Below are 18695 nucleotides of genomic sequence, written 5' to 3' on the forward strand. Positions count from 1 at the left end.
GTCTGTCTCTGTCTGTCTGTGTGTCGTTCGCTGTCTGTCTGTCTGTCTGTCTGTCTGTCTGTCTGTCTGTCTGTCTGTCTGTCTGTCTGTCTGTCTGTCTGTCTGTTCTGTCTCTGTCTGTCTGTCTGTCTGTCTGTCTGTCTGTCTGTCTGTCTGTCTGTCTGTCTGTCTGTCAGTATCTATCTCCGTCTGTCTGTCTGTCTGTCTGTCTGTCTGTCTGTCTGTCTGTCTGTCTGTCTGTCTGTCTGTCTGTCTGTCTGTCTTTGTCTGTCTCTGACTGTCTGTCCCGCTTTCAGTCTGTGTCTCTGTCTGTCTGTCTGTCTGTCTGTCTGTCTGTCTGTCTGTCTGTCTGTCTGTCTGTCTGTCTGTCTGTCTGTCTGTCTGTCTGTCTGTCTGTCTGTCTGTCTGTCTGTCTGTCTGTCTCTGTGTGTATGTTTCTGTCTGTCTGTCTCTGTCTGTCTCTGACTGTCTGTCCTGCTTTTTGTCTATGTCTGTCTGTTTGTCTGTCCGTACTCACTCACTCCCGGGATGAGGAGATGTAATCTCATGTTTTGTCTACAGAAACCAACAGGAGAGATCAGAGTCAGATATTCTCAGTGGTCAGTCTTCCCAGAGTCATCAAACAGACCTGGCCTCCATATTCAGTGTATGTGGTCCTGTTATGTACATTTGTTTATGTGTACCTCAAGTAAAGTTGATCTGTCAATCATTCATTAGGTGTTAATGAGAAAGCATTTCTTCTCTTGCTTAACTTATTTTATTTATTTATTTCAGTTGCTTGAAGAGAAAATTATGACATTTGTGAAAAACGAGCTGAAGATGTTCAAGAGGATTCTTAGTCCAGAACTCCCAGAAGGCTTTGAGAGTCAGAAGCAGGATGAGGAAGTGGTGGATGCTGAAGATGAGAAGCAGGAGAGCAGTGCCAGAGAGGGGGCTCTGAAGATCACACTGCACGTCCTGAGGAAAATGAACCAGAAGGAGCTTGCTGACACACTGGAGAAATGTAAGATCTGTCTGCCTCATGTTGAATGCTGTTTTATAACATTTAAAAGCTGTAGCTAAAGTACAGCTAAAGTAGCTGTGTAACTCAATGATACTGTAGCAGCCTTAAGACAACACCTAGTGACCTCATCAAGTAGCAGCAGGGATGTGTTGTGGTGATTAATTTAGAGAGAGAGAGACAACATTAATAATACCAATAATTACATAATCAGTCACACCAGTCTGTAATGCATTATGAAAACATTTACACATTTATACAGTCAGAGAATGAATTATTATAATTTCAAACTTTCTAACAGTCCTACAATACTGTGGGTATTAAAACAGACGTAATATTAATATCCTCTGTGTTATTTCTTCATTCAGATGAGCTTGCTGTGATTTGCCAACGTGAACTCAAATCTAATCTAAAGAAGAAGTTTCAATGTGTATTTGAGGGGATCGCTAAACAAGGAAACCCAACACTTCTCAATAAGATCTACACAGAGCTCTACATCACAGAGGGTGGAACAGGAGAGGTCAATAATGAACATGAGCTGAGACAGATTGAGACAACAACCAGGAAACAAGCAAGACCAGAGACTGCAATCAAATGTAACGACATCTTCAAACCCTTAACTGGACAAGACAAACTTATCAGAACTGTGCTGACAAAGGGAGTCGCTGGCATTGGAAAAACAGTCTCTGTGCAGAAGTTTATTCTGGACTGGGCTGAAGGAAAAGCAAATCAGGATGTCCAATTTGTATTTTCATTCCCTTTCCGGGAGCTGAATTTGATGAGAGAGGACAAACACACTTTCATTGAACTTCTCAATCACTTCTCAATGGAAACCAAACAATCAAGAATCTCCAACTACGACAAGTACAAAGTTCTGTTCATCTTTGATGGTCTGGATGAGTGCCGACTGCCCCTAGACTTCCAGAAGAACAAGATCTGTTGTGACGTCACAGACTCAACCTCAGTGGATGTTCTGCTGACAAATCTCATCAAGGGACATCTGCTTCCCTCTGCTCTCCTCTGGATAACTACCCGACCTGCAGCAGCCAATAAGATCCCTTCAGGGTGTGTTGACCAGGTGACAGAGGTACGAGGGTTCAATGACCCACAGAAGGAGGAGTACTTCAGGAAGAGATTCAGTGATGAGGACCTGGCCAGCAGAATCATCTCACACATAAAGACATCAAGGAGCCTCCACATCATGTGCCACATTCCAGTCTTCTGTTGGATTTCTGCAACAGTCCTTGAACACATGCTGAAACACAAGAGAGAGGAGATGCCCAAGACTCTGACTGGGATGTACACACACCTTGTGGTGTTTCACACCAAACAGAAGAATGAAAAGTATATTGGGAAAGAAGAGACAGGTCCACATTTGAATAACGAGAGCATTCTGTCACTGGGAAAATTGGCTTTTCAACAGCTTGTGAATGGCAATCTGATTTTCTATGAAGAAGACCTGAAAGAGGCTGGCATTGATGTCAATGAAGCCTCAGTGTACTCAGGATTGTGCACACAGCTCTTTAAAGAGGAATGTGGGCTGTACCAGGACAGGGTGTACTGCTTCGTGCATCTGAGCATTCAGGAGTTTCTTGCTGCTGTATATGTGTTCCTCTCATTCAACAACAACAATGAGAATCTAATGGACAAACAGCAATCAACGTCCAGGAACTTTTCTGCGAAGATCAGACAAAGGCGTAAAGTTACTGTCTACAAGAGTGCTGTGGATAAAGCCTTACAAAGTGAGATGGGAAACCTGGACCTTTTCCTCCGCTTCCTTCTGGGCCTCTCACTGGAGTCCAATCAGAAGCACTTACAAGGTCTACTGACAAAGACAAGAAGCAGCTCACAGACCCATGAAGAAACAGTGAAGTACATCAAGGAGAAGATCAGGGAGAATCCCTCTCCAGAGAGGAGCATCAATCTGTTCCACTGTCTGAATGAACTGAATGACCATTCTCTAGTGGAGGAGATCCAAAGCTACCTGAGTTCAGGAAGTCTCTCAGAAGACAACCTGTCACCTGCACAGTGGTCAGCTCTGGTCTTTGTGTTGCTGACTTCAGAAAAGGAGCTGGATGTGTTTGACCTGAAGAAATTCTGCAGATCAGAGGAAGGTCTTCTGAGGCTGCTGCCAGTGGTCAAAGCCTCCAGAGCTGCTCTGTGAGTAAATAAAATGATTTTTAACTAATCATCAGGAAGAAATATTCAGTTTAGAGAAAAATATGCATTATTATACGTATATAATATTATATTGAAAAACATATTGAATGAATGCATTGATTTTCACATTAGTATAACATTATGACCATACAATTCTAGGAGATGGAAGATGAATATATATGTTGTTTGAGAGAATAAAACAATTGCATCTGCCATTGTCCTTCTACACTACTCGTTAAATTAACAGTGTGTTTGTGAAGTCATGATATGATTTGACTCTTTGCAGGCTGTCAGGCTGTCTAGTCACAGAGGAAGGCTGTTCTTCTCTGGTCTCAGCTCTGAGGTCAAACCCCTCACACCTGAGAGAGCTGGACCTGAGTAACAATGACCTGAAGGATTCAGGAGTGAAGCTGCTCTCTGCTGGGCTGGGGAATCCCCACTGTAAACTGGAGACTCTGAGGTCAGTATTCCTGTAGTTGGTCAACAAGTGATAACTGTTCACCAGATCCACATGTGTTTACCAGGCACACATAGTCCACACCATATGTGTTTGGACAGTGAAGCTTACAGTTTTAAATGTGTTGCTATGCTCCAGCATTTTGGATTTGAGATAGAATGTTTCATATTAGGTGACTATACAGAATGTCACCTTTTATTTGAGGTTAATGGTGAGAGGTTAGCATGTTTTGTTGTAGGCTCTGTTATTGGTAATGGTGAGAGGTTAGTATGTTTTGTTGTAGCCTCTGTTCTTGGTAATGGTGAGAGGTTATCATGTTTTGTTGTAGCCTCTGTTATTGGTAATGGTGAGAGGTTAGCATGTTTTGTTGTAGCCTCTGTTCTTGGTAATGGTGAGAGGTTAGCATGTTTTGTTGTAGCCTCTGTTATTGGTAATGGTGAGAGGTTAGCATGTTTTGTTGTAGCCTCTGTTATTGGTAATGGTGAGAGGTTAGCATGTTTTGTTGTATCCTCTGTTATTGGTAATGGTGAGAGGTTAGCATGTTTTGTTGTAGCCTCTGTTATTGGTGATGGTGAGAGGTTAGCATGTTTTGTTGTAGCCTCTGTTATTGGTAATGGTGAGAGGTTAGCATGTTTTGTTGTATCCTCTGTTATTGGTAATGGTGAGAGGTTAGCATGTTTTGTTGTAACCTCTGTTATTGGTAATGGTGAGAGGTTAGCATGTTTTGTAGTAGTCTCTGTTATTGGTAACAGTGAGAGGTTAGCATGTTTTGTTGTAGCCTCTGTTATTGGTAATGGTGAGAGGTTAGCATGTTTTGTAGTAGTCTCTGTTATTGGTAACGGTGAGAGGTTAGCATGTTTTGTTGTGGCCTCTGTAACTTTCTGTAACTTTCTCACTCATCATTTTTCATTATAATTGATTATTCATTCATGATTTTTCTTAATTATGGTATCATCAGGATTAATTTATTTGTGTTTAGAAACATGTTATCTACTCACTTAGACAGAAAATTACTCCAGTCAACATCCACCATTTTATTATTAGGCAAAACACAACCAAAACAAACTGCAAATGCAACCATCGAGTTTACGACCAACTACTAAACTTTTGACTACTTTAATATACTATGAGTGAATTGGTCAGAATACTTATGACTTCTTCAAATGGGGGACTAGATACATAAAGTTCTTTCATTTATAAATGGTAAAACAGATATGTATTAAAATACCCTCAAATAAAAGGTGACATTATATACTGTCACCTCATATGAAACATTTGATCTGAAATCCAAAATGTTGGAGTATAGAGCCACATTTAAAATGTTATCTTCACTGTCTAAATAGATATGGTGTGGACTGTATACTCAATACAATCTAAATCTGATACCTCACTGTCTGCCTTTTGACTGATACTGCTTTTTAAACTGGTTTGGTCTACCCAAATATTTGATCTATACATTTTTACGTTTTTATTTTTTACAGGTAATATTCTCATCATTTATAATAATGATACACCAATTTATGAATAGAAGTGGCAGGTTTCATGACACTGATATATGAAAATGTTTATCTTTTTCTGTTTGCAGGCTGTCAGGCTGTCTAGTCACAGAGCAAGGATGTGCTTCTCTGGCCACAGCTCTGAGGTCCAACCCCTCACACCTGAGAGAGCTGGATCTGAGCTACAATCACCCAGGAGACTCAGGAGTCAGACTGCTCTCTGCTGGACTGGAGGATCCACACTGCAGACTGGAGAAACTCAAGTATGTAGAGGGTTTATGTCAATGTCCATATCAGACGTTTGACTTATCAGGCGAGTTTAGACAAACATTCTGACCAACACTTGGACAAAGTTATATGCTGACCGTGTGTGTCTAGTGTGTGTGTGTGTGTGTGTGTGTGTGTGTGTGTGTGTGTGTGTGTGTGTGTGTGTGTGTGTGTGTGTGTGTGTGTGTGTGTGTGTGTGTGTGTGTGAGTTCAGGTGTATCCCTCAATGACTGTCTGTTCTTCTGCTTACCGCTACAGTGTGGAACATGGTGGAGAGAACAGAATGAAACCTGGGCTTAGAAAATGTGAGTGTTGACTGCTGTGAAGAATATGACTAAGAATAAGTCTTAATTCAAGTTAAGTCAAAGTCAAAGACCACGGGGGCGGAGCTAGCATGTTGGAGTGAACGGCTGTGTGTGAGAGGCTCCTGCAACTTTTTTGCGAAATAATCTAACTTAACCTACTTTATATCACTTTTTACAACAAACGTGTACTCCTTTTACTCTCATGTTCACAATGTTTATACTCGAATTGACTACTTTTTGGTTGATGCTAAACTACTCCCCTATACCTGTAATGTGAGGTATCATGATATTATAATCTCTGACCACAGTCCATTCACCTTCTCCCTGAGATTGGGTGACATCGTACCAAACGAGAGGGTCCGGAGGTTGAATCCTCAGCTCCTCACAGAACCAACATTCTGTGAACATCTTAAAGATCAAATTACATTTTTCTTTGATACCAACGACAACACAGAGACTTCCCCAGCATTATTGTGGGAAACACTGAAGGATAATTTGAGAGGCTGTATCATCTCCTTTCAGACTGCCAGGAGTAGGCAAAACAGAAGAGAATTGGTAGAACTGGAGGGACAAATCCACTTACTGGATAGGGAGAATGCTAGACACCCATCTAGGGAGAAACATAAAAAAATTATGTCTTTAAAATTTAAATACAATCAGATCCTCTCTGCTAAAATTGCTAAATCTTTTCTCTATGCCAAGCAAAAATATTTTGAGTTTGGTGACAAACCACACAAACTACTCGCCAGACAACTTCGTAAGAATGTGAGTGACCGTATGATTCACAAAGTTAAATCTGCATCTGGGGAATTACTCTCTTCCCCCAAAGACATAAATGACAGATTCCGTCAGTTTTATGAGACTTTATATACATCTAAAGCGGACCCTAACCCCTTAATTATGCAAAACTTTTTGGAGGACTGTAATCTTCCCGCCCTGAACCAGGAAGACTCTTACTTCCTGAATAAGGAAATATCTCTTGAAGAAATTAGAGAAACAATAAAATCTCTAAAGAGTGGCAAGACCCAGATGGATACCCGAGTGAATTCTACAAAACATTCAGCAACATGCTCTCTCCCTACCTACACAAAATGTTGGCTCAGGCCAACGAGGATGGAGTGCTCCCATCCACTTTGGATGAGGCGTTTATTACAGTTATACATAAGAAGGGTAAGGATCCGGAAGAGGTAGGGTCATACAGACCAATATCCCTCCTTAATACAGACCAAAAGATTTTAGCAAAAACTTTGGCTAACAGGCTGAGCACTTTAATTGGCAAATTGGTCCATTCAGACCAGACCGGCTTTATCCCTAACAGAAACTCATTCTTCAATCTCAGGCGCCTATTCAACATTATGTATTCTCAGAGGTTACCTAACGTGGACCTAGCTGTTATATCTCTTGACGCTGAAAAGGCCTTTGACCAAGTTGAGTGGCCCTATCTATTCAAGGTCCTACAGAAATGTAATATTGGAGATGGGTTTATAAAGTGGATCCAGCTTTTATATAGGAACCCCTGTGCGAGAATACTCACTAACCAATCATTGTCGCCCCGATTTAACGTTCACAGAGGGACAAGGCAGGGTTGTGTGCTGTCGCCTATGCTCTTCGCCCTAATTATTGAACCTCTCGCTCAAGCGATCAGATCTCATGCAGCAATACACGGCTATAATACTAAACATACTCTAAATAAGATTTCCCTATACGCATATGACATTCTCCTCTATGTAACAGAACCCCAAGATAGTATTCCAGCTATTCTGGAGGTGATTAATTTGTTTGGTACCTTCTCGGGATACAGAATAAATTGGAACAAGAGTGAATTAATGCCCATTCGGTTGCAAAACACCTCCTGGCTAGAACATCTTCCAGTTAAGCTATCTTCAGATAAATGTACCTACCTTGGAATTGTAGTTACCAAACAATACTCCTTACTATTTAACCTGTTTGGGCTAGGGCGCAGTATTGTCACGGCTGGATAAAAAACATACCCGATTTAATCTGGTTACTAATCCTACCCAGTAACTAGAATATGCATATACTTATTATATATGGATAGAAAACACCCTAAAGTTTCTAAAACTGTTTGAATGGTGTCTGTGAGTATAACAGAACTCAAATGGCAGGTCAAAACCTGAGAGATTCCTTTACAGGAAGTGGCCTGTCTGACCATTTCTGGAACTTCTTTGCCATCTCTATCTTTTACAAGGGATCTCTGCTCTAACGTGACACATCCTACGTCGTCCATAGGCGCTCAGAGCCCGGGAAAAAACAGAATGTCGTCATTCCAGCCCCAGGCTGAAACACATTATCGCCATTCTCAAGTGGCCGATCAAGGGTACTCTGGGCTTAGGCGCGTGACCCGGTCACCCGGGTCACACTGTCCGATTTCAAAAAGGCTTTACAACGAAAGCAAAACATTAGATTATGTCAGCAGAGTACCAAGCCAGAAATAATCAGACACCCATTTTTCAAGCCAGCATATAATGTCACCAAAACCCAGAAGACAGCTAAATGCAGCACTCACCTTTGATGATCTTCATCAGATGACAACCCTAGGACATTATGTTATACAATACATGCATGTTTTGTTCAATCAAGTTCATATTTATATCAAAAACCAGCTTTTTACATTAGCATGTGACGTTCAGAACTAGCATACCCCCCGCAAACTTCCGGGGAATTCGCTAACATTTTACTAAATTACTCACGATAAACGTTCACAAAAAGCATAACAATTATTTTAAGAATTATAGATACAGACCTCCTCTATGCACTCGATATGTCCGATTTTAAAATAGCTTTTTGGTGAAAGCACATTTTGCAATATTCTAAGTACATAGCCCAGGCATCACGGGCTCGCTATTTAGACACCCGGCAAGTTTAGCACTCACCATAATCATATTTACTATTATAAAAATGTCATTACCTTTTGTTGTCTTCGTCAGAATACACACCCAGGACAGCTACTTCAATAACAAATGTTGGTTTGGTCCAAAATAATCCATCGTTATATCCGAATAGCGGCGTTTTGTTCGTATGCGTCCAGACACTATCCGAAATAGTAAAGAAGTGTCACGCGCTTGGCGCAATTCGTGACAATAAAATTCTAAGTATTCCATTACCGTACTTCGAAGCATGTCAATCGCTGTTTAAAATCAATTTTTACGACATTTTTCTCGTAGAAAAGCGATAATATTCCGACAGGGAATCTCCTTTTCGGCAAACAGAGGAAAAAATCCCAAAGGCGGGGGCGGTCGGGGTCATGCGCATAAGCCAGTGTCCCTTGATCGGCCACTTGAGAAAGGCGATAATGTGTTTCAGCCTGGGGCTGGAATGACGACATTCTGTTTTTTCCCGGGCTCTGAGCGCCTATGGACGACGTGGGAAGTGTCACGTTAGAGCAGAGATCCTTAGTAAATGATAGAGATGGAAAAGAAGTTCAACAAATGGTCAGACAGGCCACTTCCTGTAAAGGAATCTCTCAGGTTTTGACCTGCCATTTGAGTTCTGTTATACTCACAGACACCATTCAAACAGTTTTAGAAAATTTAGGGTGTTTTCTATCCATATGTAATAAGTATATGCATATTCTAGTTACTGAGTAGGAGTGGTAACCAGATTAAATCGGGTATGTTTTTTATCCAGCCGTGTCAATGCTGCCCCCTAGCCCTAACAGGTTAATGAGAGTCTTGTCTTTTAATAGCTGTAAAATAGTCATATGTTTGAGAAATTGAAGTAATAGTATTTCAAACGTTTCAAAAATCGCGCCACTGGATTCAAGTGACTGTTACGTAGGTGGGACGAATTCGTCCCGCCTAGCCCATAGAGGTTAAAGAGAATTTCCCCTCTCTGATGCAAAAACTTAAGGCAAACATACAATTTTGGAGAACTCTCCCAATTTCTCTGCTCGGAAGAATTAATGCCATTAAAATGGTCTTCCTCACACAACTGCTCTATCTATACCAGAACATCCCAATATTCATACCTAAATCCTTTCATAAACAACTGGACTCTATTATCAATCCTTTCATCTGGGATTATAAAACACACAGGATAGGTAAAAAACACCTCTGTAAATCCAAGATGGAAGGAGGATTGTCTCTCCCAAACTTTATATTTTACTACTGGGCCGCCAACCTCCGCGCTGTTACGTTTCTGCTGGATGACGCACTCCTGCCATCAAGCTGGCTTAGTATGGAGCGAGAGGAGTGCCACCCCTTCTCTATTGGTGCTGTGATTTTGTCACCTGTCAATCTGGAGATGTCACTTTACGGTAACAATCCTATTATACATAGCACAGTCCGAATCTGGAAGCAAATTAAAGTCCACTTTGATCTTAGACCAATATCATTCATGCTTCCTGTTGCAAGGAATCCCTCCTTTGCCCCCTCTAACCTTGATAACACCTTTGAGCGGTGGGGAGAGTTGGGGATAAGTACCATAGGGGATTTATATATAGGGGGAACCTTTGCTTCCTTTGAATCGCTGAGGGAAACTTATAATCTTCCCAGAAGTAACTTTTTCAGATACCTACAGATTAGAGACTATGTTAGAAAATACCTCGAAACATTTGGGAATGCTAAACCTTTCACGTTTGACGGATGCATAAAAATATGCCCCACCTCAGACAAACTGATATCTCGTATATATGATGCTTTTCAATCTGTTAGCGCACCCTCTACTGATGCCATTAAGGCAAAATGGGAGGAAGAACTAGGGACTGACATTTCGGTGGCAGACTGGGAAGATAGCTTGGTGTACATCCACACCTGCTCCATTAACTCCAGACATCGTCTCATACAATTCAAGGTATTACACAGATTACACTATTCCAAAACCAAACTGCATAGGATATTTCCTGGTACATCCCCTATGTGTGATAAATGTCAGGCTGAGCAGGGTACACTACTCCACTGCTTTGCCCTATGCTCTAACTTGTATGGGTATTGGTGTGGAATTTTTTGGGGTCCTCTCTGAAGTTCTGGAGACTTCAATAGACCCAGAACCGCTTCTGATAATCCTGGGAGTGTCCGATTCCCTAAACGGATTAACCAACTCCCCAAAACAATTCATCTCTTACAGTCTCATTTCGGCAAAAAATTAATCTTGTTGTTTTGAAAAAGAGGAAGCGCCCTCTACCAAATTATGGCTCAGCGAATTGGCAAACACTGTACACTTAGAAAGAATTAGATATATTTTGAACAATAAATTATCAACATTTGATCAAATCTGGCAGCTTTTCCTCTCTTACTTGGACCAGGCGGCGCTGTGAATTTGCACTTAACGCACTCTCAATTGTCATATGGTAATCTACCTTTGGGCAGCGTGTGCTGGCCCCACCACCCGAGCAGTTGGGAGGGGAATAGGGTGGAATAAGGGGGGTAAAGTGGGGTATAAGTGGGGGGCTACATCGACCCTTTTTTTTCCTTTTTCCCTTTTTATTTTTTTATTTATTTAAAAAAAAAAAAAAAATTCTACCTGTCCTTGTTTTGTATGTCTTGTTTTGTAATATTTGTTTTGTGCCCAGAACTCTGGGTCTTTTGGTTAATGTCTGTTCTCTTATGTTTAGATAAGAACTGTAAACTTGTCTTTTATACCTATACACCATTCTTGTGTATGTGTTCAATAAAAAATATTTGAAAAAAAAAAATTATAATAATAATAAAAAATAAAAAATAAATAAAAAGTCAAAGACCCCCATCATTACTGACTTGGTCATGTTAAATATCATCTGTAGTTCTACAGAAGCAGAAATCAGGGACACCAACGTTTACAAATAGTTGATATGACAATGTGTGTGTGTGTGTGTGTGTGTGTGTGTGTGTGTGTGTATGTAATTAATGGGAATAAGTGTGTTTTATATTACCATACAGTATAACATATGATCATTCAACAAGTCTCAAGTTACCTTAACTTCTCCTTTTGATACCTAGAAACATCTACATTAAATGAATTAGTGAAAAGTGAGTTAACGTTCTAATGTGAATGATGATGATTTCTAATATTGTGTCTGGTTTCATCCATCAGATGTCTGTGATCTCACACTGGATCCAAACACAGTAAACAGACTCCTCTCTCTGTCTGAGGAGAACAGAAAGGTGACAGGTTGGAGAGAGAAGCAGCCGTATCCTGATCACCCAGAGAGATTTGAGGACTGTGGACAGGTGCTGTGTAGAGAGGGTCTGACTGGGCGCTGTTACTGGGAGGTAGAGTGGAGTGGGGGATGGGCTGATATAGGAGTGACATATAAAGGAATCAGCAGGAGAAGAAGGGGTGATGACTGTTGGCTTGGATACAATGACAAGTCCTGGAGTCTGTTCTGTTCTGACAACAGTTACATAGCCAGGCACAATAATAATGACACTACCATAGACGTCCCCTCCTCCAGCTCCCACAGAGTAGGAGTGTATCTGGACTGGCCAGCCGGCACTCTGTCCTTCTATAGAGCCTCCTCTGACACACTGACCCACCTGATCACATTCACATCCACATTCACTGAGCCCATCTATCCAGGGTTTGGGGTTCATTATGATGGCGACTCAGTGTCCCTGAAAATATAACCTGACACACACACACACACACACACTGCACACATACACTGGACACACACACACACACTGGACACACACACACTGGACACACACACACATACGCGTCTTCCTATAATTGTGAGGACCTTGACCAGGACCTTCAAATGAGGACCATCATTTCTGATAGAACTGGGAACAAACAGACACCTCATTCCAGCACTAAGTGGTCCCACAAACACAGAGGTGAAAATACTACAGGAATATTCTGCAAATGTTGATGAAGATGTCACTCAATCCACCCAAAACAACATGCAGTCTTTCCACAAGACTCCCATGAAGTTATAGTGACGTTATGAGTTGACGTTAACTTGGGGGGTTAACCTGTTGGGGCTAGGGGGCAGTATTGTCACGGCTGGATAAAAAACATACCCGATTTAATCTGGTTACTAATCCTACCCAGTAACTAGAATATGCATATACTTATTATATATGGATAGAAAACACCCTAAAGTTTCTAAAACTGTTTGAATGGTGTCTGTGAGTATAACAGAACTCAAATGGCAGGTCAAAACCTGAGAGATTCCTTTACAGGAAGTGGCCTGTCTGACCATTTCTGGAACTTCTTTGCCATCTCTATCTTTTACAAGGGATCTCTGCTCTAACGTGACACTTCCTACGTCGTCCATAGGCGCTCAGAGCCCGGGAAAAAACAGAATGTCGTCATCCCAGCCCCAGGCTGAAGCTCTTGATCGCCTTTCTCAAGTGGCCGATCAAGGGTACTCTGGGCTTAGGCGCGTGACCCGGTCGCCCCCCGTCTTTGTGATTTTTTCCTCTGTTTGCCGAAAAGGAGATTCCCGGTCGGAATATTATCGCTTTTCTACGAGAAAATGGCATAAAAATTGATTTTAAACAGCGGTTGACATGCTTCGAAGTACGGTAAAGGAATATTTAGACATTTTTTGTCACGAAATGCGCCATGCGCTCGACCGTTATTTACCATTTCGGATAGTTTCTGGAACGCACGGACAAAACGATGCTATTCGGATATAACGATGGATTATTTTGGACCAAACCAACATTTGTTATTGAAGTAGAAGTCCTGGGAGTGCATTCTGACGAAGACAACAAAAGGTAATCAAACTTTTATAATAGTAAATCTGATATTGGTGAGTGCTAAACTTGCCGGGTGTCTAAATAGCTAGCCCTGTGATGCCGGGCTATGTACTTAGAATATTGCAAAATGTGCTTCATCCGAAAAGCTATTTTAAAATCGGACATATCGAGTGCATAGAGGAGTAATGTATCTATAATTCTTAAAATAATTGTTATGCTTTTTGTGAACGTTTATCGTGAGTAATTTAGCAAACTGTTAGTAAATTCCCCGGAAGTTTGCGGGGGGGTATGCTTTTTCTGAACGTCACATGCTAATGTAAAAAGCTGGTTTTTGATATAAATATGAACTTGATTGAACAGACATGCATGCATTGTATAACATAATGTCCTAGGGTTGTCATCTGATGAAGATCATAAAAGGTTAGTGCTGCATTTAGCTGTGGTTTGGGTTTTTGTGACATTATATGCTAGCTTGAAAAATGGGTGTCTGATTATTTCTGGCTGGGCACTCTCCTGACATAATCTAATGTTTTGCTTTCGTTGTAAAGCCTTTTTGAAATCGGACAGTGCGGTTAGATTAACGAGAGTCTTGTCTTTTAATAGCTGTAAAATAGTCATATGTTTGAGAAATTGAAGTAATAGTATTTCAAACGTTTCAAAAATCGCGCCACTGGATTCAAGTGGCTGTTACGTAGGTGGGACGAATTCGTCCCACCTGCGCCAGAGAGGTTAAAGTAACATTCTCAGAACATACTGCACTTGTTTTATCCTGTTTTAGATGTATCCTCTGTTTAAACATTTAAACTCTTACAATAACACTGTTAAAATACCAATGTGATCATTTGTTATGTCTTTTATGTTGAAAAACAGATTGTGCAATTATATATGGACATACGCTCCATAGTTATACAAGTATACAAGGATATATTGTACTTTTCATAATAAAACAGACTTGAAACAAGAAAACTATGTTAATTGTGGAACCATCTTCGTTATTGATTTTACGTTGCCTCTCCCAGCCGCAGGTTGACGTTTGTCATGAATCTTGACCTGGAGGCAGAACTGCACGATTTCCTCTAGATATGCCAGCTGCAGAGTCAAAATTGGCTATATTGTAATCATTTGTGGAAAATAATTGTGTTTTATGGTCTTAATTTAAGGTAAGGATTAGCAGTGTGGTTAAGGTTAGGATTAAAATCAGATTTTGTCAGCTGGTGACCACTTTGCACAACTGCCTCCAGAACAAGATTCATGACAATAAATGCCAACCTGCCTCCAGAACAAGAATCATGACAATAAATGCCAACCTGCCTCCCAGTCATCCCCTCCTAATCTTTACAAGGCTGCAGAACATGCAAGCTAGTGATGTGGGGGTTCTCTCATAACCCTCAGTCCCCAGGTGGGTAGATGGCAGGTTGAATAAAGAGAAGCTAGTGATGTGGGGGTTCTCTCATAACCCTCAGTCCCCAGGTGGGTAGATGGCAGGTTGAATAAAGAGAAGCTAGTGATGTGGGGGTTCTCTCATAACCCTCAGTCCCCGGGTGGGTAGATGGCAGGTTGAATAAAGAGAAGCTAGTGATGTGGGGGTTCTCTCATAACCCTCAGTCCCCAGGTGGGTAGATGGCAGGTTGAATAAAGAGAAGCTAGTGATGTGGGGGTTCTCTCATAACCCTCAGTCCCCAGGTGGGTAGATGGCAGGTTGAATAAAGAGAAGCTAGTGATGTGGGGGTTCTCTCATAACCCTCAGTCCCCAGGTGGGTAGATGGCAGGTTGAATAAAGAGAAGCTAGTGATGTGGGGGTTCTCTCATAACCCTCAGTCCCCAGGTGGGTAGATGGCAGGTTGAATAAAGAGAAGCTAGTGATGTGGGGGTTCTCTCATAACCCTCAGTCCCCAGGTGGGTAGATGGCAGGTTGAATAAAGAGAAGCTAGTGATGTGGGGGTTCTCTCATAACCCACAGCCCCCAGGTGGGTAGATGGCAGGTTGAATAAAGAGAAGCTAGTGATGTGGGGGTTCTCTCATAACCCTCAGTCCCCAGGTGGGTAGATGGCAGGTTGAATAAAGAGAAGCTAGTGATGTGGGGGTTCTCTCATAACCCTCAGCCCCCAGGTGGGTAGATGGCAGGTTGAATAAAGAGAAGCTAGTGATGTGGGGGTTCTCTCATAACCCTCAGTCCCCAGGTGGGTAGATGGCAGGTTGAATAAAGAGAAGCTAGTGATGTGGGGGTTCTCTCATAACCCTCAGTCCCCAGGTGGGTAGATGGCAGGTTGAATAAAGAGAAAACAATAGGCTACATAAAACAATCCATGAATGTATAATTATTGTGCAATTTACACAAAACATTAAGGACAACTTTCTTTCCATGACAAACTGACCAGGTGAATCCAGGTGAAAGCTATGATCCCTTATTGATGTCACTTGTAGATGAAGGGGACGAGACAGGTTAAAGAATCATTTTTAATCCTTGATACAATTGAGACATGGATTGTGTATGTGTGTCATTCAGAGGGTGAATGAGCAAGACAAAATATATAAGTGCCTTTGAACGGGGTATGGTAGTAGGTGACATGCAACCTGTTTGTGTCATGAACTGCAACGCTGCTGGGTTTTTCAGGCTCATGGTCCACCACCCAATGGACATCCAGCCAACTTGACACAACTGTGGGAAGCATTGGAGTCAACATGGGCCAGCATCCCTGTGGAACACTTTCAACACCATGTAGAGTCCATGCCCTGATGAATTGAGGCTGTTTTGAGGACAAAAGTGGGAGAGGGGTACTCAATATTAGAAAGGTGTCCTTAATAATTTGTCCACTCAGTGTATAACCTGTAGGCTACACTGCTCAGTTAGAGTAATATTTAGTCCACTCAGTGTATAACCTATAGGCTACACTGCTCAGTTAGAGTAATATTTAGTCCACTCAGTGTATAACCTATAGGCTACACTGCTCAGTTAGAGTAATATCTAGTCCACTCAGTGTATAACCTATAGGCTACACTGCTCAGTTAGAGTAATATTTAGTCCACTCAGTGTATAACCTATAGACTACACTGCTCAGTTAGAGTAATATTTAGTCCACTCAGTGTATAACCTATAGGCTACACTGCTCAGTTAGAGTAATATCTAGTCCACTCAGTGTATAACCTCATTACTCAGTTAATATTCGTGATAACTAAAACTACACCTCATTACCAGTTAATATTCATAACTAAAACTACACCTCATTACCAGCTAATATTCATAACTAAAACTACACCTCACTACCAGTTAATATTCATAACTAAAACTACACCTCATTACCAGTTAATATTCATAACTAAAACTACACCTCATTACCAGCTAATATTCAGAACTAAAACTACACCTCATTACCAGCTAATATTCATAACTAAAACTACACCTCATTACCAGCTAATATTCATAACTAAAACTACACCTCATTACCAGTTTATATTCATAACTAAAACCACACCTCATTACCAGGTAATATTCATAACTAAAACTACACCTCATTACCAGTTTATATTCATAACTATAACTTCATCTAGTTTTAACATTCTGTCATATAAAAACACATTTTAACCTGTTAGGGCTAGGGGGCAGTATTGACACGGCCGGATAAAAAACGTACCCGATTTAGTCTGGTTACTACTCCTGCCCAGTAACTAGAATATCCATATAATTATTAGATATGGATAGAAAACACCCTAAAGTTTCTAAAACTGTTTGAATGGTGTCTGTGAGTATAACAGAACTCATATGGCAGGCAAAAACCTGAGAAGATTCCATGCAGGAAGTGACCTGTCTGACTATTTGTTGTCCTTCTGTTGCATCTCTATCAAAAATACAGCATCTCTGCTGTAATGTGACATTTTCTAAGGCTTCCATTGGCTCTCAGAAGGCGCCAGAAAGTGTAATGGGGTGTCTGCTGTCTCTGGGCGAAGAACAGCAGGAGAATTTGTGAGTGGTCAGCCTGGGGACAGTGACACTGGAGATGCGCTTTCATTAGAATTCTCCATTTTTTTCTTTCAGCCTTTGAATGAATACAACGTCGCCCGGTTGGAATATTATCGCTATTTTACGAGAAAAATAGCATAAAAATTGATTTAAACAGCGTTTGACATGCTTCAAAGTACGGTAATGGAATATTTTGACATTTTTTTGTCACGAAATGCGCTCCCGCTTCACCCTTCGGATAGTGACCTGAACGCACGAACAAAACGGAGCTATTTGAATATAACTATGGATTGTTTGGAACCAAAACAACATTTGTTGTTGAAGTAGAAGTCCTGGGAGTGCATTCTGACGAAGAACAGCAAAGGTAATCCAATTTTTCTAATAGTAATTCTGAGTTTAGTGAGCACCAAACTTGGTGGGTGTCAAATTAGCTAGCCTGTGATGGCCGAGCTATCTACTCAGAATATTGCAAAATGTGCTTTCGCCGAAAAGCTATTAAAAAATCTGACACCGCGATTGCATAAAGGAGGTCTGTATCTACAATTCTTTAAGCAATTGTTATGTATTATGTGAACGTTTATCGTGAGTAATTTAGTAAATTCACCAGAAGTTTGCGGTGGGTATGCTAGTTCTGAACATCACATGCTAATGTAAAAAGCTGTTTTTTGATATAAATATGAACTTGATTGAACAAAACATGCATGTATTGTATAACATAATGTCCTAGGAGTGTCATCTGATGAAGATCATCAAAGGTTAGTGCTGCATTTAGCTGTGGTTTTGGTTTTTGTGACATATATGCTTGCTTTGAAAATGGCTGTGTGATAATTTTTGGCAGGGTACTCTCCTGAGATAATCTAATGTTTTTCTTTCGCTGTAAAGCTTTTTTGAAAGCGGACAATGTGGTTAGATTAACGAGAGTCTTGTCTTTAAAATGGTGTAAAATAGTCATATGTTTGAGAAATTGAAGTTATAGCATTTTTTAGGTATTTGTTTTTCGCGCCACGCGATTCCACTGGCTGTTGACTCGGCTGGCTGTTGACTAGCCCATAGAAACTAAGTGCCACAATTTGTGGAAATAGGAAGACAACAGTGAATAATGTTGGTAAGGTGTGTTATAACAGTGAATAATGTAGGTAGGGTGTGTTAACAACAACAGTGAATAATGTTGGTAAGGTGTGTTATCAACAGTGAATAATGTTGGTAAGCTGTGTTAAAACCTGTTGGGGCTAGGGGGCAGTATTTTCATGACCGGATAAAAACGTACCCGATTTAAACTGGTTACTGCTCTTGCCCAGAAACGAGAATATGCATATTATTATTAGATTTGGATAGAAAACACTCTAAAGTTTCTAAAGCTGTTTGAATGGTGTCTTTGAGTATAACAGAACTCATATGGCAGTCAA

The 18695-nt window shown here is 40.9% G+C and overlaps 1 protein-coding gene across 1 annotated transcript; it reads left to right on the top strand.

The window, feature by feature from the left end:
- The first annotated feature begins 3533 nt into the window (after window positions 1-3533).
- Window positions 3534-14300, top strand: LOC123731734 (stonustoxin subunit beta). Its single transcript, XM_045711135.1, has 5 exons — window positions 3534-3620; window positions 5203-5376; window positions 5639-5685; window positions 11716-12580; window positions 14060-14300. The coding sequence occupies exons 3-4, from the start codon at window positions 5664-5666 to the stop codon at window positions 12246-12248; spliced, it is 555 nt and encodes a 184-aa protein (XP_045567091.1). The 5' UTR covers window positions 3534-3620; window positions 5203-5376; window positions 5639-5663; the 3' UTR covers window positions 12249-12580; window positions 14060-14300.
- Window positions 14301-18695: the final 4395 nt, after the last annotated feature.

This window comes from Salmo salar, unplaced genomic scaffold (assembly GCF_905237065.1).
Source record: "Salmo salar unplaced genomic scaffold, Ssal_v3.1, whole genome shotgun sequence".
Taxonomy (NCBI): domain Eukaryota; kingdom Metazoa; phylum Chordata; class Actinopteri; order Salmoniformes; family Salmonidae; genus Salmo; species Salmo salar.

Coding starts and splice junctions, on each gene's coding strand:
- LOC123731734 (XM_045711135.1), top strand. CDS start 5,664: ATGAAACCTGGGCTTAGAAAAT. Junction 5,686..11,715: donor GAAACCTGGGCTTAGAAAAT/GTGAGTGTTGAC, acceptor TTCATCCATCAG/ATGTCTGTGATCTCACACTG.